At 32.8% G+C, this 24,570-nt stretch overlaps 1 protein-coding gene across 1 annotated transcript in view; it reads left to right on the plus strand.

The window, feature by feature from the left end:
- Positions 1–15,678, plus strand: part of SmE (Small ribonucleoprotein particle protein SmE) — a 28,958-nt gene extending 13,280 nt beyond the window's left edge. Inside the window, exons 3-5 of the mRNA XM_085821996.1 lie at positions 8,769–8,831; positions 10,621–10,699; positions 15,506–15,678. Of these exons, the coding sequence (XP_085678122.1) occupies positions 8,769–8,831; positions 10,621–10,699; positions 15,506–15,573 (210 nt within the window). The 3' untranslated portion in view covers positions 15,574–15,678. The remainder of the gene's footprint in view (positions 1–8,768; positions 8,832–10,620; positions 10,700–15,505) is intronic.
- The last annotated feature ends 8,892 nt before the right edge of the window (positions 15,679–24,570 follow it).

Genomic DNA, 24,570 nt, shown 5'->3' on the forward strand with positions numbered 1-24,570 from the left:
TGACTGTGGACCAGCAGAGTTTATACAGTTTTCGCCTTGTGTTCGAGAACATTTTGGGCTAAACCAATAAGAATTTGTTCCAGAAGGTTCTTCATTTGTCCATGGTACATCACCAATTTTGTCGCCTGATGGGTGATTTCTCACCAAATGTGGCAACCATGTCATTTTATGGCAACCCTAAAACTGCTTTGCGGGGAAGCCATCTTACCGTCCCTGTACATTTTGTAACACTGCCCCCTCCCAAGGACTACACTTCCCAGGCAGTACAATCCTTAGTCAGCAGCCAAATTCAATACTATCTAAACATTTTAAAAACACACAGGTAACAAAACTAAAGAAACAAACATTTACATTACATATAAACTTTACGCAGAAACTAGATAAGAAAACGCATGCGCAAGAATTATGGGTATCCCTAAAAATGAGAAGCAAATATTTATACTTTGTACAAGTTATGTACACAAATTAAACATATCACAGTTTCAAATAATACAAATTAAAGTTCTAAATAAATTTCAGTCTCTGTCTTTTCATTAAAATATACCCGGATCAAATAATTTTCTACTGCAGTTCTCAGATGTATTTCTGTTTTGCATATCAGTCTGAAGATTTAGTTCTTTCAGGCTTTTCATCCACAGAAAAATCTAAAACAATTCGTACACCACTCTGTAGATCATGCGCAACATGCATATGATTCACCTCTGTATCTTTAGCAGATGGTACTGTTTTTGCCGAAGATAGCTCGAACTTATTTAATGATACTTAACTTCAGTAAGTGGACTGTAATATTAACAATAACAATTTTATTTTAACAAAAACAACATTATTGAATACTAGCACACGCATGTGCTTATAGTTACCTATGTAACTTAGCTAAAGAGCGAGCAACCATATGCTCTTACATCAAGTCAGAAATCATTCATACTAATAAAGCAAAAACGAAATAACTTTAGGGTTACACTAAATCCAAACTCTGCTTGGCGTAAAACAATGCTGCCAAGCAATACTCTTTCAGACACCGAACAGGTACATACATGCTTATTTACCTCTATTTCCTGAAAACCAGTTCCGATGTTTGCAGCAGGGTCATGAATAGAATCCGATCCTTTACAAGCAGAAGTATCCGAGTTTAGAATCAAGTCCTTGTTTGCAAAACCTGCACTATGAGGCACACACCCAGTTTGTGAAGTGGGTGAATTTTCTTGCAATACTGGAGCGCACTGCTTAAGCTGCACTTCAGCATCTTCCATCTCTGCATCACATGCACTTTCAGATGGTTCAACACTTACTGCCTGTGACTTCGTAACTTCACTATCAGTTTTGATGAACTTAACAGTCGCATTTTCACTTTCTTCCATTTCAGGCACTTGTGAATCAAAAGTTTCTTTCCCGGCTTGTAGTTCTTCATGTTTTCGATCTCTGTCTTTAATCCGGTTAGATATTTCATCGATCATTTCTGGATCTTTCTCAGGCAGTTTGCTAGCTACTTCTTTCATTTCTTCATCCTTGGATTCTCCAGATGCCACTACTGTCATTTTCACATCTTCTTTTATGGCTCGTTTCTTCTGCAAGCTCTACTTTCAGCTGTTGGAGTTGCTCTCGCACCTTTTCTCAGTCGACATTTATTTCTTCTCCCCCGGCTTTCTTATCTTCTAGTCGTGCTTTGATCTCCTCCTGTACGGCTTTCAACTCGGTTAAAAGGTCCATCATAGTCTTCGTTTCGTATGCCATGGCTTTCCTCTGCAGGTGGGTCACTGGCATTCTTCGCAAATCCCACTTCTGACACCAGTTGTTGTGTTTTTTTTTTTTTTTTCTTCTGACACCAGTAGTTATGTTATTTTCTTCCTTCACATTCGTACGGGGTTCATGTGGATTTCGAGTAAATAACGATGACACTTGAAGTATCGAAACGCGCTTTATTTAGCCAATATTAATCAGGACAGCTCCAATAACACTTTTTACAGTCATCGAAGATCTACTGTAAACACGCTGGAACAATCAGCGGCACAGCCTTCACACTGTCAGGCAATAACGGTGGAGACAGCTTCCTGCAAAGCACCAGAGTACAGCTCCCGACTCTGCTTGGTCGTTCTCGGAACAACACGTACTCTCGAGACTCTCCACACTACAACTCGCGATGCACTCGATGACACACGAGCACAGCTCCCAACTCTTCGGTTCAGTCGTTCCCGGAGCTCAACACGCTCTCTCGACGATGCACTAACCGCGATACACTAACAGACTTCTTCGGTGCACTCGCTGCCTGGCTGTCGATTCCGCACGGACTGACTCGTTAGACGAGACACACTCGATACTAACTATCTCGCACTCTATACGAGGCACAAACTCTCGCCCTCTCGGCGAGGCACGCTCGCTCTCTCGACGAGACACTCACTAACTGACTGCGAACCAGCAGGATTTATATCGCTTTCGGCTTGTGTTCGAGAACATTCTGGGCTAAACCAGTAAGAATTCGTTGCCATTTTATGGCAACCCTAAAACTGCTTTACGGGGAAGCCATCTTACTGTGCCTGTACGTTTTGTAACAAAATGTTTGTCTTCCCATTGTTTTCTCTACTTTTCACTAGATACAGGCATGGAAAATATTAAAAATGCTTCTAATCTTATGACATGGACAGGCGTTTATAGAAAGAAATTTTTCTATTTATAAAGAAATATAAAACTGACTATTTAAAAGATTAATCTTATATGTCTCAATGCATCATCAGTGTGGTAGCTAGGGTGGAGCAAGGAGGGACATCAATCACCAGGCGTAGCATCCATGGAATGAAAAATTGATGTTACAAAATTTTAGAATGAAATATTTTTCATTCTTGGCATACAGGAGGGGGTGCGAAATCTTCAATTGTCCGTGGACGCTGATTACCTTAGCTACAGCTTTGTGCATAACACACAGGGCTGGCGCTACGCATTTTCCTACCTGATGTAATCTCTCTGGATCCTAAATTCTAAAATTTTGCCGTTTCTTGATTTTATTGGTCGGTGTGTCACTAAATTCTAAAAATTCTGCTACATTGGCTCTGTAATTGGCCCATACAGTATGTATTTTTATATTTATTCTGAATGTTTACATCACTAAAGAAATATAAAATTAGCACCTTTTCCTATAGAATCTATGTACATTTTCTTTTTTAGAATAACAGAAATCTTTAATTAAATCCAAAAATTCTAAAATGAAGAGGAAACGTATTGAAAAAAGAAACAGAATACATAAAGAGAAAGAAAATTATTCTTCAAAGATATGTGCAGTTGTTATTATGTAAATTAAGCAGTTGTGTATAATTTCAGCCTTTGCTATCCTTTCCGTTTCCTCACCAGAATAAAAATCGCCCAGATAATTTTTAAACGAAGCTTTTGGAGTTGTAAGACAATTTGTTTCTTGCCTCTCAGGGTTCGTAGCGGTCCTTACAAGTGCTTATAAATCCTTATATTTGAAAATAAAATATAAAGGTCCTTATAGGTGCTTACTTTTTCTTTAAAGCCCTTATTTTTTTGTTTTTAGTGCTTATTTTTTGCTTTTAGTGCTTTTTTTTTAATCCTTTGTTTTTAATGAACACGCATTTTTTCCCCGTACCAAAGCCGAAACTAAATAAACAACTTTTCTTCCTTATATGCAACGTCAGATGGTGAATCATACTTCCGAAAATTGCTTTCCCCCCTTCCTCTGCATTAACGTAACCTATGGTGCGCGCGAGAGTACAGACAGGTGCACGTCGTTCTATTGGCCAAAGAATTGCGAAAACGTAGAAAATTCCGGTACATTCAGTATTCTTTTCCTCCCACCCAAATACTACACACGTTTGAATTTCTATCAAGATTTTATTAAATTTGCATTCTCGTTCCGCGTGGTCAGTTCATATTCGTGTTTATTATGATCGTTATACTTATATTATGAGCATATGTGTGAATATTTATAATAATATAATTGCAGTAACTGCTGAAGTATAGATAAACTTCCAAAAATGGGTGTGTTTTTACACAGATTAGCTTTCTCAGGAATAATATTCGGAATGCCTTAAATAAAAGGAAAGTAATCGAATAGTCGAAATAATTTCATTTTCTTTGCCAATACATTATACAGTACGGAGGTTGGGAGTTTCTCCGCAAAATCTCTAATATTGAAGCAGCGGACTTTTTTTTTTTTGTCACTGTCCAATCTGGATTGAATAGGACCAAAAGTTTTTGCGGTCTACCCAACCCAAGCGAAGATTGATTCTATTCCAGTCTGTTGAAAATTAGAATCAGAAACACCGCAGATTAGTAGGTCTCTTTTCTTTTCCTTTGTTTAATTCTTTCTCCGAATACCCAGGACTATGTATGTATCCCTGCCAATACCGGCAGGTGTTGATTCCGATTGCGTAATATCACATATGGAAGAATTACGCCGCACGTATTGCGCAGTAACGTTTGCGGTATTTTGCATTGGTAATTAATTTTGATGTTCAGCCTGAGATTTGTTTTTGAACACTTGAAAGAGTTTTACTGTGCTTTCTAAGCAGAAGATTTCTCAGTTCCGTTGGTTTTTATATGATGCACATATCCAAATGTCAAAATCATTTATTTAGCCTAAATTATCGCTGCTGATACTTCAATTTGTTACGCTATAACTAGGTTACGACGAGTTACTAGTTTCTTAAGGCATGTTACTACTGAGCCAGCTTAGATTAAAATTAAATTGTCTGGTCTTTGACCGCTAGTCCACTTTTTTAGTTTGAATTTTACTGTTACTGTTTAATTGGATCACCGTAAGCTTTAGTTGATTTTGTTAGCATAAAAACATGCCTTTATGTTCTAAGGTCTTTTTAAAAAAGAGGTAGCTTTTTTTAAACCTTTATCTGACTTTGTAGTTGCCTTTAGACATAGCCATAATTTACTTCATGTCTATCGGGGGTTTGGGACTAAACGTTTACCAGATCAAATAAAACCTCACAGGTACTTTATTGAGAGATTGCCAAGTTAGGAGATAAAACATAAACTAGTGAGAATCTTGGTTTGCATATTGAAACAAATTTCTTATAGTTATAAAAGATGCTTTTAAAGAAAAGGAAATTGATATAATAGCCAGAAGGTCTGGAAAAGCTTCAAATTAAAAAAAGACGCTAAAATATTTTGCCATTTACTGTTGCTACAAAACGTAAATGTTTTGTAGCTTTTAATGTGTATCATTTAAGAATCGATGTCATAAATAACATATATTTTAAACTGTGACATGTTAATCGATTGTGATTTTGATAGTGCTTTTTTAACAAATATTAAAAAAAATAAATAAATATAATAGTAGCCATGTAAATCTATAATGACTAAGTATCCTTATCTAACTAGCTAATGTACTTATTTGCAACTAACTGGTCACCCTTAAAAATTATCTGTGCATATTAAACTGAGTTATTGCCTTTCATTAATCTTTACCGTGGTCACAAGAAACAGCACAAAAATGTAAAAATTAACGTGAAACTTAATTCTTTGCATCTAGTGAAACTTAAATTAATACAAAACAGCTTATCACCTCTGATGCTTTAGTGGCTTGTTGGAACCTTAAAATATATTAACTGGGTTACAACCTCGGGAACTTTACACGAAGTTATGACACAAATTGCTTCTGACAAGCCAGAGCACAACTAACTTTCAAAACTTGCCGAGTGGGCCTACGATAAGGCTTTTAGGTTTGTTTTGTCAGCAGGCCTCTGCAAGCAGTAGCGGCGGCAACAGCCAGTCTTCTATAAGGAATCATGCTGATTATGATTTTGCTTCTCATTTTAACCTATGCCGTGTAACATAAAATCTACAAGCTATTTACTAAGACTTTAAATCAAGCAAGTATGTGACAAAATGAAACATAAAAGAAAAATATCAACATAAAGCTAAATTAGTAAAATGTAAATAAAATGTCACTAAACTTCTATCAAATATGTCCAACTATTATAAAGGTAAAATATTTAATGCTACCTGATAAATTTAATAAAGTTTATTTTATTCCCAAATTTTATTTATAATTATGTTTAATAATAATGCATTCTACTTGTGGATCTATTTTATTCTTAGGATGGTATCACGTAAATGAAGTTCAGGCATGGCTAGCATCTTTAATTGAATTTATTCAGTTCTTATTTGTTGATGCGTCCTTAATTTTTTTCATTAATGGTCCTTAAAAGGTCCTTAATTTCCATGTGCAGAAATGTGTACGAACCCTGCCTCCACAGACACGTACGTGTACGCTTATGTACTCGACTCTGAATATTTATGTAGTCTTCTGCAGCATAATTAGTACCTTTGGTTGAATACTTTTCACATAAATATCCACAATTTACAAATTGTCTTAATTTTGCACACGAGTGTAGGTTGAGGGGGGGGAATTATCATGATAAGAGTTTTGAATTTGTACAAAAATGGCAACATTACTTGTTGAAATTGAAGAATTTTATTTCCATTTTCCAGAGTTTGGCATATTCTTAATTCAGGGTTGCCACGCTACCGGGAAAACCGGAAAAAGTCAGGGAATTCGGAAATTGACCAAAAAATTCAGGGAAAAGTCAGGGAATTTAAGTGTTTTAGTGAAAATCTGGAAAAGTCAGGGAATTTCATACAACGATCCCGCCAAAAAAGGCGAGTTTTGTGCCGATGTCGGAAGAGATCACTCTTTTGGCGAATTGTGTATCACGTGAGTGTCATTCGGGCAGCTGGCATAGAGCCAATTCGCAGCTCCAATTTGATTGTCTTTTAGAAAGGCAAATCAAGTTTCCTGCAACTTTTGGTTTCCAGTAACCTCGAAAATTGCATGTGCAGTGCATGAAATAAAGAAAGTATCTGTTCTCGTATAAAACAAAATGGGTTTAATCGTAGTATACGGTACCATGAAGGTTAGAATCAAAAAATATGTATTGTAAAGAAAGAAAACCTCTCTGCAACAAACGTGGCTCCGTTCCATCATAGAGGGAAACAGCTGTGCATGTGCGATATATCTGTCGCCAAACCTCGAAACCGGTGTTGAAGTTCGAAGGTCACGTTATCAAGAATTCATAAAATGAATATCGTTTAAAATTTCTTTAAACTCTAAAGGAAAAGAAAATATTTTTTGGCGCAGGTAAATTAATTCATGGATTAGTTATTTTGAGGGGGGGAAAAAACTACGAAAATCCATTTTTAAAATTATTGCGAAAAATCCAAGAAAAAATGTTCTTTGATAAAACGCTTCTTGGATTTTTCGCAATAATTTAAAAATGGATTTTCGTAGTATTCTTTTTTGTCAAAGAATGTTTCTTCTTAAGACGTGTTTCTCAATTTCCTGTACACATCGCGGAGAGGGAAATTCTGGCCGCGAGGTTCCGTCGCCAAATTCCTTCGCAAATTTTCCCTCCGCTTTCTAGCCGCGTAATAGCATTTAAGTGTATGGAACCTTTTCTTCTTTACATAGACGTTCTTTGATTAGAATAATCTCCATGTATGGTACAGTGGGATTTGGCCACATGATGATGAGCAGTAAACGAGTCATTTTGTTCTTGGCGACAATTTTAAAAATTGTGCGAAGGCCGTACCGTATACTAGGATTTTACCGCAAAATCTTTTTTTTTTTTCCTTTTCTTTTTAATAAATACCTTGTCATTTTGTAATAAAATAAAAAAAATAGTAATCAGTCATCTAGGCTAACCATGTAATATATATTCGCTAAAATATCGTTGATTATTCTAATTCAATTTTTAAGTAATTATCTTTATTTTTATATTATTCATATCATTTAATGTTGCTTCTTCCCTCTAAGTTTATTTATCATTAGTAAATAATATTTCCAAATTCCAGGAAATTTTCTCTGGCATAAGCCTGAAATTAATTCTAGCAGTATGATGACATCACGAAATTTAATGCACATATTTTTTCCTTATGTATGCTGCGAAATAAATATAAAATACCTCAATTTAGTAAAAAAATAACATTAAATAGATTTCTTTCTTTCATTTAGCTACAGAATGTCTGCAAAAAAAGCCTTATTTTATTCCAGATTGGGGAGATTCTAATCTCAATCTTCAGTGGAGAAAACAACTCCTATTATAATTATATTTGCGTTTTCAAGTGTTAAGGTGCCTTTTAAGAAAACAACTCACACAAATTAAATTTACCTAAAATCTAACCTAACTTTTAGCATTGCGTTGTGATTTATAAGAACCGGATTAGCCTCATGTTGAACTGCTGATGATCATGAGTAATAATTACATAAAACGAACAATTGTTATACAATGTATATATCTTAAATTTTATTAAGTTTCTTAAGTGGAAAAGTAAACAAAATTATCAAACAAAGTGTACCAAGAATAATTAAGAATAAATGTCCTCTGAGATTTATTGAATAATTAAGTGAATTTGCTACACAGTACAAGTAATACCATAATTAATTTACCTCTTAGCACAGCCAACGTACATTATGCGGATAGACTGGAATTTTCTCGAAACATACCTGGAAAAGTCAGGGAATTTCATTCTCCTGTTTGAGTGGCAACCCTGTTAATTGCATCTGAGTTGGTTTAGTTTACAATGGTTGAAAAATAAATAGATAAAAAATGAATCCTGTAAAGTAACTTTATTTTGATTTTTCTTGGCATATACAAACTAAACTATAAATGAAATATTTGCCACTGTGTATGATTTTTGTGCAATATGTTGCCCAATAAATTTTTATCATTGTTTGTATCATCATTTATCAGTGTATTTTATTTCATTCTGTTTTTTTTAGATTTAATTTAAATTATGCATTTTAGAAATCAAGAATTCAAGTTTGGCTGTATGAAAATGTGAGCAACAGAATTGAAGGTCATATTATTGTAAGTTATTTATCAGTATCATTCTCACTAGTTATAGTATAAAATTTGTGTATTTAAATTTTTCTAATTGGTGTGTGTATATATATATATATATATATATTTAAATAACTTAAAAGTGGATTTTCCCCCCCAAACTTTTGCATTCTTATTAATTTAAAGCAGCTTCCAAAGTATTTTGTCTGTAAACATTATCCATTATGCCCTACACATGAATGAAAATGCTGTGTTTCCTCTTTATTATACAGCTTTTAGTTATGCAGCCATTATTTTCACTATCTTTAGATATAGACATATATCCTAAATGATAAGTTGGCAATTTTTGCAGTTTCGTTTTTTAAGTCATCAAAGTATCAGTATTTGTCGTAAGTTGGCAAGTATTGTCAACATGTGAAAAGAAAACACGCTTTAGCAATTCAAACACCAATCTAATATAACAGCAATCTGTTTCGGCTTTAAAAAAAAAAAAATCAAAATTATATAAACCAAGTGTTGTGCACCATCCATGATCATGATTGCCCAAGAACAGTTGAAACTAATGAAAATAAAAGTACGAGTTCTGTTTAAAATTAAAAATAATAAATGGTAATCAAGAACAGAGGCCAAGTGACCAAGAAATATTCCACAGTTATCTACAGAATTAATTGTCCTCAATTAAAGTAATTTAATGAGAATAAACAAAGTGTATTGAACACATCATATTTATATGTTAAGCGAGCCTGATTTTCATTCCTATTACTTTCCTTTCTGAATTCAGTATACTGACGTTTAAATGTAAAAATTAATACTCGTATATGCATACATGAGTTGCCACATAAATATTTTTTGGTGACATGGGGCATTGTTTCATCAATATTTTTAACTGATTGTGCATGTAATAAGAAAGAACCAATTTAGTTGTTCTGGATTCTGGGATTTATGATCTGTTCTGGGATTTATGATGTTTTTAGAACGAAGTTTTCCAGGGTCAGGGTTTAATCACTTCAGCATTTCTCTTGAGAGAGAGTCATCAGTTTGAACATTGTGAGGTGTTCGAAACATCACACACTTCTCTGGGTTAAAAGTTTCTACTATCTTTACTCCTGGGAGATCTTCTTTGCTTCGTATTTTTCAGCCTCTCAGAATGCAGGAAAAATGAAAAAAGGTGGTTGATGTTTTAATTTGTCAAGCTCCCTCTACAGTGAGGTTGTATCATGATTGCTTAAAGGTAAGTTTGATTACAAAGATGGAGAAATAGGAATGCACTTTCAGCCCCTTTTTAGCTAGTATTGCAATGTAACTACTTCTCATTTAAAATCGTACATTTAGCGGATTGTCATCCTTACTTTTCAGATAAGAGACTAAGGAACACAAAAGAAATATTTTTCCTGGGTTGGAAGACAAGTAGGTTGTTTCCTTCCTGTATAGATCTTGATGGCAGGTAAAAGAGGAAGAGAAAAAAAAAAAAAAAAAAAAAGAAAAAAAACATTTCTAAGACCAGTTTTAGATGCAAAAAGTTTATCTTGAGAGGGGAAAAAAGAGAAGCAAATATTTAACTTTTATAGGACTTGACTAGTTTAAATCAGTAAATACTGGTAATTCTACCTGGGTTCAAATCTTGGTGAAGAAGCTGATTACGTGGGACTATTCCATGCGGGTAATGTTAATATGAGTAGGCTTTCCTTGAAAATTCTTTGTGGAGGCACTCTCATGCTTTGTTATATTCCAATCTGTAATTATTTAATTGGATTTAATGCTGTTGTTTTGTAAAAAATGTAAAATTAATTTTGTTAATTTTATTTTGATTTTTCAGGGATTTGACGAGTACATGAATCTTGTACTTGATGAAGCTGAAGATATATGTTTAAAAACTAATCAGAGAAAAGCCCTAGGTAATATATTATTATAATGTTGTGTTAAATACTTACATTTCAGTTTACTTGTAATTTATTAACTTAGTTTTTATATAAGTTTAAAAATTAAATTCTGAGTTAATTTTAACCAGAAATAGATTTAAAGTAATTTAACGGCAGAAAGTAGCATTATTGAACAAATATTAGGCTAAGCATGTCTACCATATCTATTAGATTTTGTGTTGATGTTGCAGTTTTGTTCTACTTTGTAAGTTTTTGATACTTATGTATTATCCTATTGACTGCGAGACTGTCACTAAACAGAATGATTTGACCAGCAGTTATGGATAACTGCAAAAATATGCAAAATCTATGCTTTTGTTTGGTAAAACCCTGATTAATTCTCAATAACCTACCTTTTGTTTCCATAGACAAGCATAAAAATTAAGTTTTTGTATTTTTTCTTCCATTAAAAAAATATTAAAATGTGAGATCTGTCTCTTCTGCAGAATAACAAGCAGTGAATTTCGACGTTATAGAATCCTATCATCCCCCCCCAAAAAAAGTGATTAATGGACACTATTGAATATGTTCAACAAAACAGTAGAGTGTATTCAGTGAATGATAAAACAATAATGGAATAATTATCTCTGGAAAATTTATACTCATAGTGAACACGGCTTTTGATAAAATCACTGAATGAAATGGCAGAACTGAACGGAATGCAAAACAAAATGAGTTGAATACCTGTTGGTTATTAAAATCCATTCCTCCAGAATTCCTTAGAAATGATTTGTGCACCTTTAATAGAATCTCTGCGAACTTTCATGGTCGACAGAAGAAAAAGATGCAAATACCTGCGTTTTAAAGATTATAATTTTTCACACTCTTCAGTTGTATACTTAATATTTCTAATTAGGATTTGAAAAATTATTTTGACGTTACTAAAGAGAAAAGGAATTATCCCGTCTTGATGTTATGACTAGGAATAGACTTATCATAATTGACCTTGGTTGAGCAAGTATTAAACTTATTTGTTTCCAATTTGAAATGTCATTTAGAAGGTACAGATATAACCCTAAGTTAATAAGGCTTTGGTACCTCGCACCTGAGTTGAAAATACTGTAGCATTGTTTAAAGTCAATGATAATTGACAAAATTCTATCTGGTACATAATACCTATGATATTTGGGCATTTTATAACCTTGAAAAGAAAAAAGCATAGCAATCTATTATTTCATGCATTCTCATCATGTGTTAGAAAAACACCCATTTGTTTTAGATAGGTAAATTGAAATTATAAAACTGTGAAGATATGTGTTTAAGGTTTTATTATTTATTATATAAATAAGGAATCATTTCTATTGTTATACTTACTAACGCTGTGGAGTCAGTAAGGAAAACCAACTCCGACCTCCCTCATATATATATATATAAACATATACACACGGGTTACAGCTTATTATTTTTTAATATAAAAGAAGTAATAGGTGCTACAGGAAAAAAATGGTGGCATAGCAAATTATTTAAAATAATTAGCATTTATTATGATGTGGACAAACTGGCATTAGTTATTTCTAAGAAACAGTATAGCTTTGGCTATATCTTTGTTCGAGAGCCATAGATTCGATTTGAGAGCTATTAGGGCTACTTCTTTTAACTTTTCAGGATAGACTTTTATAAGTTCTAAAAGAGGTGTCTTGCAAGTGCAATCATATTTCTCTATTTCTTTAAAGGCCACGTAGAAAGTTTGTTTGTATTTTTTCATTTTTATATCTAAAGGTTCCTGGTTCTTTATTTTCATTTGCTTTGCCTTTTCAATATTATCCAAAAATATTTCTCAAAATCTAATTCATCACTGGAAGAGGATGATAGAGACTCGGTTGCAATGTTTGCAGTTCGACTGTCCTGGGAATAATTTTATTCTTAATGAAAGTTAATAGATGGCTTTCTTTGCCTTTTTAATTTTTCGTCATCCAAGAAAATTCGGTGTTTCAGATCTACATATATTGAACCCAGCAAGATCCAATTCTAACAACCTCTTTATCATCAAATATGTGCTTCCTTATGGTGTTGCTCGATTAATAATTGCTCCTTTTCCTGCTCGCTTCCTAAGAATGGCATCAATTTGGGGAGTTCTTGCAGCTGTTGTTGCTTACCTAAATTTACCAGTGAGATTTGTAACTAAACGAATCAGTTTAATTACTAATGGCAAATATCACATCCATCCTCCTCTCTTATATTTATTTATTAATATGTCAATAAAATAACTATTTATTAATGTATATAGTTCATAAATAGTCCCCTTTTTTTCAATTCATTTAAATTTCATTTCAAATTCAAACTATCCAAAAAAAAAAAAAAAAAAAACTGAAACTGGAGTTGACCTGTTTTTAATGACTCTAGCTCCGACTTCTTTTAACCCAAAATCTGCCTGACTCCACAGCCCTGATGCTTACATGAAGCCTAAATTTAAATCTTCTCTGCCTTGATTTCAACTAGTTCTAGCAATTTTTCTCCAAAATTCTGAAATCCCTGGTAAATGCTATCTCTTCTCAGATTAATAATTTTCATTCTTCCAGATAGAAATTTATAAATTATCTGTAATTTTGAAATGGATTTCCTCAATTTAAAACATGAGCTTTTTATTAAAAAAGGAAAAGAAAACTAATTTTATTGCTGTATTTATGATGTATTCCTCCAAACAAGACAAGGCTTTTTTTAAATCTGTTTCAAAAAGCTTTCTAGAGAAATATATGGAACACAGGTAAAACTCATCTTAGTTTATGGGACCAGCTAGCGAAAATAGTTTAAAAATCATTGCTGAAAATTAGAGAATAATGCAGTTGCTGTGAAAAGAAATGAATCTGTAAATTTCACCATGCTTTGAATGTATTTGATATTATTTATTTGTAAAATAAGTTAAGTATATTTATAATATTTTGTTACTTCACGGTTGTTGCAAGAATAAATAAAGTATTTGAATTTTGCTTGCGGCAAGGTTCCATTATTTATAAGAAAAAAAATTTTTCAAGTATAACAGCACAGTTTTAATATGTCCATAAATTGCTTTGTAACATATTTGTAATTGGCTATACTATAGTAAACTGCTTAACTTACATAGATATAGTTCGACCGTCTTACCGTTGACCATGAGAGCAAAAATGCATGCGCCATTTAGACCGATTTATTCTCAAAATGGGGTGGATAGAATTATGTTGTAGGGATTTTTTCTGTTTTACTTTTCCCTATTTATTTCCACAACGTTCATAAGGCACAGATATAAGAAGACAAAATTACTTTAAGTAATTTAAGCTGATATGGTGATTATCATTAATTATTAGCTGTTTTATTAAATTGTGTTTAATATTAAGCATTTATGTATATATTCTTAAAAATACAAGTGTTTTCTAAAATTAGTCTTGCAGTATAACGTTATTTTATAAAAAAAACCATAAATTTTATTATAATTATTCAATTATTATATTTTATTATTTTAATTATTATAATTACGTCATAATTGGTAATTAGTTTATCTTTTTTATCTTCGAGCTACGATCTATCTGCATTATTACACACTGAAAATAATTGCTTATTAATTATTTATAGTGATAATAGAGTGATAAATAGTTATATTTCTTGAGTAGTTATAATAACTATATTATAATAAATATTACATCGCTTCGATTTTTGCACTGAAAACTTTATGCAGTATTACATGTACTGGGGAGGGGGGAAAAATGAAATTTTTTATCTCAGTACTTATTATTCTGTATCACAGTCACTACACGTATCCAAATTGTCTTCATCTTCATCAGAGGAAATCTTCAATCAAACCATCTTTTTCCCAGTAGTAATTTTCTACATAAGTGCAGTACTCCTGTTTTTCTATTGTTACACTTTCAAGAGCTTTTGTAATTTTTAATAATTTATTCATTTACATGTCTCCAGTTTTGTTGCAGTTCCAAACAAATTGCTTTATTTCACTCCATACGAATTCAATTGCATTAATGTCGCAGTGGTATGAGGGCAGACGTAGAGCCGTAAAACCATGTTTTTCGAGCATTGAATCAAATTTGTATCACTTTACAACAAAAAAGAACATATGCGTTAAAGAATACAGTTTCTTGATTTTATCTTTAAAAGTAAGCAATGCATTGTTCATATATTATGAAAAAAATTTCAACGTTCTAGGTTTCTGGGCTGCAAACCAATTTGAATATTAGCATTTATTTCTACAAAATCTAAAAAAAGGAAAAACTAAAGGTGCAAAAGACAATTGATGCAACATTATCACCCGATGACATAAGGATTTTCCCTCCCTCGATCATATAAATTTCCTTTTACCGACAAAGAGAGAACTTTCACGTGACCTCTCACCTCGCAGCACTTAACTGACGTCAAGGGATGATTCTGTGTGTTTTGACAAAATGCCAACAGAGGCTTCACAATAGGGAGTCAAACTATACTAGTTCTTGTGTCTTTATTCTGTTAATCATTTATATGATTCAACTAAAATTTTAAATGATGAATAAATGACATGATTAAAGCATTTTAGGTAGTTCTTTCAAAATAAGTAGCCTTGTGAATAATGTTTTTATAAAGGAAGTATATAAAAAGAGTTGTCGAATCTAAAGATGTGGGTATGGGCATTTATCATATTCAAAATCACTCTTGAAACATTTGTGTAGAAGTGAAAGCTTATAGTTAAATATCTATAATAGTTAATGCTTTAAAGTAATTCATGAAATGAAATAAGTTATTTTGTATAACTGAAAATACTTAAATATTTATGAAGTTTAATTATAATAAATATTTATGAAGTTTAATTAATTTATTTTTTAGGACGGATCCTATTGAAGGGTGAAAATATTACTTTGATAATGAGCACCCAAGCCTCAACTGGACAATGAAATATAATGTTTTAAAAGCCATGCATCTGTAAACATCTGCCATTCCGTCATTGCTTTTGTCATGTGGTTTCTGCTTTCTAAATAAATACTGTATGTTTGCTCCTCCCCCTTTTTTTTTTCTTATATATATATACACATCCATGTTCCATGTATCCAGCAGAAACTCCATTAAACCTTGGAATGTTAGATGTGATGAGTAGGATATTGATTTATGGAAATGAAAATTGGGGAAGAATGTTAAAAACAATTGTATTTAAATTGTTTTTAACTATGTTACTAAGAAAATAAATACGCAAACTGCTGATAATTTCAAGCATTCATGATTATGTAAAAAACAAGTTCTTAATTGCAATATGAAATGTATTTACAATAAGCGTTATGTTTAAAAGTTTTTGTTTTAATGTAAACTACACTCATGTCCAAAATTATGTTTACATGCATAAATTCACGGATTTCTCAGAGACTATGACTTATAATTTAATGAATTTTCGTGGAATCATACATAACATGATGACATATAAACGCAAAAGAAAAAAAATTGAAGATCACCTCATATAATATATAATTGTAGCATGAAACAATAAAAATGGTAATAAAGTGTGACAAAGAGAGTTAAGAAAAAAAGGGATGATTCAGAAAAAGAATTAAGTCTTACGAATTTAATATGGAATATGATCTCCCCTGACTTGTACACACATATCACAACGTGTTTTAAGGCTGGAAATAACGTTGTTAACCACAGTTTGGGGAATTAATCTCCACTCTTCCAGCAATGCCGTCTTCAGAGCATTTACATCTGTAGGAGGAGGATGTATACGTGCAATTGCTCTTCCAAGGTAGTCCCATAAGTTCTCTATCGGGTTAAGGTCAGGAGAGTTTGGTGGCCAAGGTATTCGCTTAATGTCTTCACTTTCAAGGAATTCATCAACGAGGTTTGCTGGATGTGGACGGGCATTATCATCCATAAATAAAAAGTCAGGTCCATATGCAGCCCTGAAAAGTCTTACATAAGGATCTAAGACCTCATCTCGATATATCTGGCCTGTCACAGATCCGCTGCTGAACATGTGTAGGGGCGTACGTCCATCGATCATTATTCCACCCCATACCATCCCACCTCCACTACCGAAACGGTCACGTTCCACAATGTTCGAGGGATCATTTCGTGTTCCTGACTCCCTCCAGATGTAAACACGTTTAGAATCACCAGATAAACTAAACCGCGACTCATCAGTAAAGAGAACATGGGACCACTGATGTTCAGTCCAGTTTTGATGTTCTTTACACCAATTAAAGCGATCCCTCTTTTTCTGTGAAGACAGTAAAACACATACCCTTGGCTTTCTGGCATAAAGGCCTTTTTCATTAAGCCTTCTGTATATTGTTTGCCGTGATGCAACAGTTCCAGTGGGGGCTGCAAGCTCTGAACTTAACTGGCGAGCAGTAGCCTTTCTGTTACGACGGGCAGTTAATGCCAGATACCGATCTTCAGAAGCTGTTGTCATTCGTTTCCGACCTTGGCCAGGCCTCCTTACAACACTTCCATCATTTTGAAACTGTTTCCATAGCTTAGAGACTGTCTGTCTTGAAATATTCAGACATGTGGCTGTTTCCATGATTGACTGCTCTGTTTCTAAACGGCCGATAATTCGACACTTTACAGATTCTTCCAAATGATACTTCGAAGACATAACAAACCGCTTTGAGTCCCTACACACTGAAATCAAACGCTATGTTGCAGAAATTCACTCAAATATTCAGTTTGCGCAAAGCGCTTGATTCACCCTTGGATGACGTAACGCCTAGATTTGCATATCACAAACCGTTTGATTACTTTTGATTGGATAATGCTAATTAGGCTTGGTTTTCACACATTCCCTGCAAATACGGATCACATTGATTCGATATTTCATTGAATATCATCATTTTTGGGTATGTAAACATAATTTTGGACATGAGTGTAATATCTTAGTGCTTCATTAGTGTTTCAAACCTAAGCTGCTGTATACAGTCATGAACATGGAGACATCAACATGTTTTATTCAAACTTTGCAGAGTTTGTGAGTTAGAATGTAAGTACATTTAAGCTTTGTTCTTTGAGTGTTGTGCATTAAACAGCTTAATTTGCAGAATGGAAAGTGGGATGATTTGAAGACATTTATTTTGTTCTGGAATATATGTCATCTAATATAGCATTAAGAAAATTCCTTTATTTTCAACTCATTATTAATTTCATAATTGGTAGTCTGAAATTTTTCTGAAAAAGTGATTTTCTATGGCTGTGTCAATTGTAAAAAATAATTTTTTTATTCCCTTTTCCCATCTCTCTTAACCCTCTCACTGCATAAGGTTCAAAAATTGCATATTCATATATATAATAATATTTTTCAAATCTACATATATTTTAGAGTTAAAATATACAAAAAAAATGTAAAAGTTTTTTTAATATAGAATTAGATCATAGAAAAAGGTTGTCAGAATACTGAAATTGAAGAATAAACGATATAAAAGAAAAATTTTGAAAATTGATATTGGTTAAATTATGATTTATTTTATAAAATACAAAGGTAAAACATATACTAATGAAAATATTTGCATTATGTAATATTTTGCACCACTGTCGAACGTTTTTAATAGAAACTGAATTTTCAGATTCATCACTATCTGCAGAGGAATCCGAGAAATTTTCATCAGTTTCGCTATAACTATCTTCAATATACTTGAAATCAGAGTCAGAACTACTATCAGTGTTGGAAATATCATCAAGAATATAAGGTATATTACTCGCAAAACGCTTCCTGCCAGACATCTTTGAGCTCTGATAAGCGTTCGCAAAATACTGCATTACATATTCTTGTACACTGCTCAGAAAAAAAAATAGGACAGTGCTATATCTCCCGTTCTACTGGGTCGATTGACAAAATTCAACCTGCGTTTTTCATGTCTCGAAAGCGCGACTTAGTATATATATTAGATTTATATATAGCATTATTCTAACATAGGTATTTTGACACAAAATAGGACTTTTTCTGAAATAACATACCATTTTTTTCCCATATTTCGATTCTACGACTCATATTATGTCAGAATACCAAGTTTTGTAAAAATCGTACGAGTAGTTTTTAAAATATTAGCTCTCAAAATTTTACCTCCTCAATGTTAATTGAATTTGGCAAATATTTATTAATATCTCTTTTTTTATTAAACTTTTTTGATTTTTTCTCTCACATTTCGAAATTTAGGTTCATTCCAAATAAAATTTACCCATTTTTTGTGTTTTATTTTTAAAATTTCTATTTTAAAATAATTTTTATAAATTTTTCAAAAAAAAATTTGTATTATAACCTGTAAAATTTTTACCATCATCTTAAAGTAGGTGTATTTTTAAGCATATCTGCAAAAAATTAGGCTTTTCTATTCAGAATTTTCTAAGATATACACGAATTTACATATTTTCACGTTTTGAAATTTGGCATCTTTTTTTTGAGCGATAATAACGCCAAATGTGGTCTATGGATTTTTGTTACACTGAATTGCCACAGCTATTTTTAACCTTAAATTTCAAGTAAAATTTTACGGAGAATTAATTATGACATTTTTTCCCTCAATGATGTTTAATAAATATTTATTAATACTATATTTAAAGCTATTTTTTTAAATTACAGATGATATTATTCAAATTTTTAACTATTTTTTTTTTAATTTATCTATATCTATATAAAAAAAAATAAGAGTAAATTTTTGTAGGAGTAAATTTTTACCTTCGGCGTTTTATCGTCTGCTGCTTTACTTCGTTTAAATCGAATTGTCTAAAACTGAGAATTTTCGTTTGATGTTTATTTGAATTTTATGACAGTAACTGCATAATTTATTTCTAAACAAACTATTGCTTTTGAAGTGGCTGAAAGAGCGGCTGGTACATATTTTTAAAGCACAGTATATTTTTATACAAACATAAGATTTAGAATAATTATTTTTATAAAAGTCAAATTATGATATAAACATACTAGAGACTGAATTAATGGAAGTTCGGTGGTTGTGTAGAAAGTTCTGCAGCTACTTAATGGCTGGATAAGCCAGCAGATTCTGTGGACAAGTAAGAATAATTATATAAACGACACCCAACATTCTGGATTCAATTAACAACGAGGATACGATGTTTATTAAATGAATTCAAGAAGTTTTAAAAACATAAAAAATCAACTCATTTTTTAATCTTAAAATGTATTTTTGTGCGTAGCGTATTTTCATTATATTCTTAAAATTCTAATTTAGAATGTAATTGTCAAGAACTGAATGCTAATCATTAGTAATATAATAAATCCTTCTTATAAATTGCAAACATTTCTAATTTTATATTAATCAAGATTGCACACGATATTATTTATTTACACTTCAATTCTTACCGTCAGCTCTAATAGAAGTTACAAATCAATTATAGTTAATTAAGGATTGGATTGGATTATTTAATTATCGCAAAGCACACGAGGGTTATCTGCCTAAAGGGAGGGATTCCTTTGTGGAGGACTTTCTAAGGGAAACTGGCTCGTATACACGTTACACACGGGGAAAACCACGAAAACGTCCATGCAACCAGACCGTTCGCGGGATTCGAACCTCGGACCGAACTACCAGTGTTCAGCGTCTTTACCGCTCGGCCGCTGGTGGGCTATTTAATTAAGGAACGACCATCTAAGTTTAAAAACAGCGTACCGTAGCAGCAATTCAATTATTGGCGCCATATCTTTCATGTTACTCCCGATTGGCAAGCTACGTGATTTTTAATGAGTATTCGGGTTTTGCTAGTAACTTCACTTAGAAATCGCGCTTAAACTAGGTTAGTTGGTTATTTGAACATAGAAAGAACATGGGAGCTATTTGATTAAGATGCTTTCATAGAGAACCTTTGTAAAGAGAACCTAGAGAACTACGAAAACCAACTATGCAAGCCTGGGTTAGACTTCGCAACAAACAATTAGTATTTAACAATCTTCAAATGCTTGGCAACTGGTGAGGCTCCAATTAAATCTCCAATTTAATATTTTATTTCTAAATATTTAAAATATTGTTGTATTCTTAGACAGTAAAGGCAGAATTTAAGTTTTGTTAACTCGTTAGTAAACTACCAAGCCGTAGTGCAAATGAATATTCAATTGCTTTTGCAATAATTGTATTCACTTAATATTCTTGGAATATGAGCTAAAGAAGGAACGTTCTCGGAAGATTAAAGAAGTGTTTAAATCCAGTGATATTAGGTTTGTCTTACAAGCTCAGGATCAAAACGATTCTGCAATTGCCCGAGTAGTTGACTTGTAAATGACTGTGAATTAAGCAGATGACTTTTAATCTTACGTTTTCAGTCAGAAAACCTATTCCAAATGTTTTTGTATTGCATGACAATGCATCTTTTCAGTATTCAATAACCAGTCGGAGAACCGCTTGTGTTCCGAAAATAAGTATGTGTACTCAATCGTCCTGCATGTTCTTCAAATTTGTCTTCTTGTGATTTTTTTCTTTCCCAAAAACTAAAGTTGCCTCTCAAAGGAAAGTTTTTTGACATTGAAGAAACAAAAGGAGTATGACATCTACTTTTAGAGGCATGTCAAAAACAGATCTCTACAAGCCTTCTCTTCCATTACATGTTGTGCAGTCAGACAAAATGTTGCATCAGCGTAAATTTTATAATCTATTTTTATTCCACTCTGATTACTTTATTAACATACAGTGAATATATACTAAATCTTTTACTTTAGCTTAAGTAATTCGGAAGTTTTGACGGAATTGTTGTTGGAACTAGGACTTAGAAGATAAGTCAAATTAAATATTTCGGTAACCCAATAAATTCAAGGTCGAAGTTTCAATATTTTATTTTCGGAGGGAGGGGAAATTTTTTCAGTTTTGGTCCATTATCCTAAGTATATTTGCTTCGATTCTTTATTTTTCCATAAAAGAGAAAAATTTACGCTTGGTATATAACGCATAGCTTCAAATTAAAATTTAATAATATACAGAGTGGTTATAATTAAAGTTCCACACTGAAACTGTCATAAAAGGAAAACTCTTGGATCAAATGTTATCAAACTTGGTAATCGTGTAAAGGAGGTCATGGGAATTTATTTTCCGCGAAAAAAAAGAAAATTGGAAACCTCACCACCAGGAGGAAAATGGCGCTGTATGCAATATTGTTAAACGAAATATGGGTCGGAATCTAACTTAACCTTTCGTTACACGGGTTTAATATGTTGTATACCCTTAAGAAACTTTGAAGTGAGCAAATTTCCATTTAAAGGCGTTAAATCAGATAACAGTCGAGTGCGCCATCCGTGTAAGAGAGAAATTCGTCCGTGAAAACCACGAATTAGCGAATAGAAAATGTGAGATCGCAAATCACTCGCACAAGTGCGTACAATCTGGAAATCAGTTTCTTACAGATCGCTAATTTGTAATTTTTGAAGCCTGAATTCGGCCCTAAAACAAGAAGATACTGATTCAAAACGCTTTTAATCGATTTGGGCCAAAGAAATCTCTCATGTTATCTACTTAGTTCCATTGCATTCTCCTACTGCGTTCGATTGCATAGCAGTCATTCCACACCGTTTAGTGTTGAATGACAGCTAGTTTTATAACTGAATCATTTTTCTCTGAAGAGCAGGCGACAGCTGGACCACTGTGATTGCAGCTCACTTAGAGTCAATGTTAAAATGTTTCGTGATACATGAACTGCATGGAACTGCAGTAACATGGCATTTTAGATACTACGATATTTATGCAGGGCTGGGCTCCACCTCACGTGTGTCGCACAGTTACTTAGGAAACATTTCACGAATGAACGTCTTATAGGCCGACAATTCCCCTCTTCCCACCAGACCTCAATCTCTGTGACTTTTGGCTATGGGGTTATCTCAAAAGCACTGTTTATGGTGATATTCTAAACAATTTGGCAGAAATGAAAAATGTCCGTAACATTCCTCCTGATATGCTAAGAACTGCTGTTAAGAATGCAGTAACAGGATTTAACTTGCTCTCATGAAATGCTGGACGCTACATTGAACATGCTTTGTAACACGTTTCGGAAACTATTAAACACATTTTAAACAGATGTTTTCATGTCTTATTTCGTTTACCAATATTGTATACAGCGCCATTTTTCCACTGGTGGTGAGTTTTTGAACTCTTTTTTTTTTTTTTTTTTTTTTTTTTCCCCCGCGGAAAATAAATTCCTGTAACCTCCTTTACATGATTCCCAAGTTTGATAACATTTGGTCCGGTAGTTTTCCTTTTATGACCATTTCAAATTGGAACTTTAATTATAACCACCATGTAAATTAAACTTTAAAAGTCTGACAGTTTGGTTCAAGTCCCAGCTTTAAAAATATATATATTTAAATATAATATTTTATATTAATCCTCTTAGAAAGAATGTTTTAAGAAGCTAATTTTTCTCTCCCATTATAGATTGTATAAAAAAACATGATCTTTAATATGATTTAGATTGTTTCAGCCGATATAAGAATCGGGTTACTCGGTGGTATAGAATAAACACTGCTGGACTGTTTTATTTCTTTGTCATTTAGCAAAAATCTTTTAATTAAAATATTTATGCTTTGAACTTTGCTGTATACTTTGTTTATAGTTAAAATGTCTAGAAAATGAAAAGCTGTCTTCAGCTGAAACACAGTTGATGCAATTGATATTTAAAAAAAAAATTTACAAGAATGCAAAATTTATGGAAGTCTAGCAATCGAAAAATCTTAATTTTTTTGTGTGAGCACTGAAAATAACTAGAAGGAAAGAAGAAAATTAGGGAGAAAAGTAAGCAAAAATTTGCAGGGAAATTTGGCTGGCAGACATACCAAAATGTTTCAAAAAGTTGGACGCTTTTGAATATACCTTCAGGATACTTCAAAGAATTTAGGTGTTCAAAGAGAAAACACTTGGACGTGTACACCACCATCAACACCAAAAACCATCAATTGAGCTTGTGTTAACAGAAAAGACAAAACGATATCATTACGGATTAAAGTGAAGAGCGACTGGTTGTATAAATTTAAATTATATTATAGAACATCATATCGTATCATAAATGGGGAATCCCATGATTTTCTCAGTCGAATTATTTGAAGATTCAGGATTTTATCCAGTGATGTATGTGGATGTCACCTAAAGATGTTTTTTTTTCCTCCTGATGAAACAGCGGCTGAGCGGTAAATCGCTGAACACTGGTAGTTCGGTCCGAGGTTCGAATCCCGCGAACGGGCTGTCTGCATGGGCGTTTTCGTGGTTTTCCCCATATGTAACGTGTATGCGAGCCAGTTTCCCTTAGAAAGTCCTCCACGAAGGCATCCCTTCCCTTAGGCATAATTAAATAAACCAAAACCTCTTGATGAAACCAGACTTTCCTTTCATCTCATACCTTCAAAATGTTTAGCCTCTAAATACTGATAAAGGCTCTGACCAAATATGATGAACTTTTTAAGAGAAACCAGCTAGCATACACGGTACACATGAGAAAATCCACGAAAACGCCCATGTAACTAGCCTGTTTACTGGGATTCGAACCCCGGAGTGAACTACCAGTGTTCAACGATTCTCTACCGCTCGGCCGTTTGTGGGCCTTTATGAAATGGAAGGTGATAACTTTATTTAAAATGATTGTCAGAAATACCAAGATATTTCGAAAAGTTGGATGCTTTTTAATATACTTGCATAATGCCTAAAGAAAAAGTGCAAGAATAAAGTAGAATGCCTGAAGAAAAAGTAAAGAAAAATAAATTTTTGCGTAAAATTTAATATTTCTACTTTTTTTTAAATTTAAAACTTTTTAATCTTATGATGTTTGATTCTTGCGGTTTCAAAAATAAAATATTTGACTAAAATATGAATAACATTTTAAGAAACCAAATGTAGGATAAAACTGTGTAAAGCAATGGGCACAATGATTAAATTGTTTAAAGCAGTGTATGCAAGTCATCCTATGTTAAAATGTCCGTTATACAT

Source organism: Stegodyphus dumicola, chromosome 8, assembly GCF_044657685.1.
Source record: "Stegodyphus dumicola isolate Sdum_Otavi_A_Nest chromosome 8, ASM4465768v1".
Lineage (NCBI taxonomy): Eukaryota > Metazoa > Arthropoda > Arachnida > Araneae > Eresidae > Stegodyphus > Stegodyphus dumicola.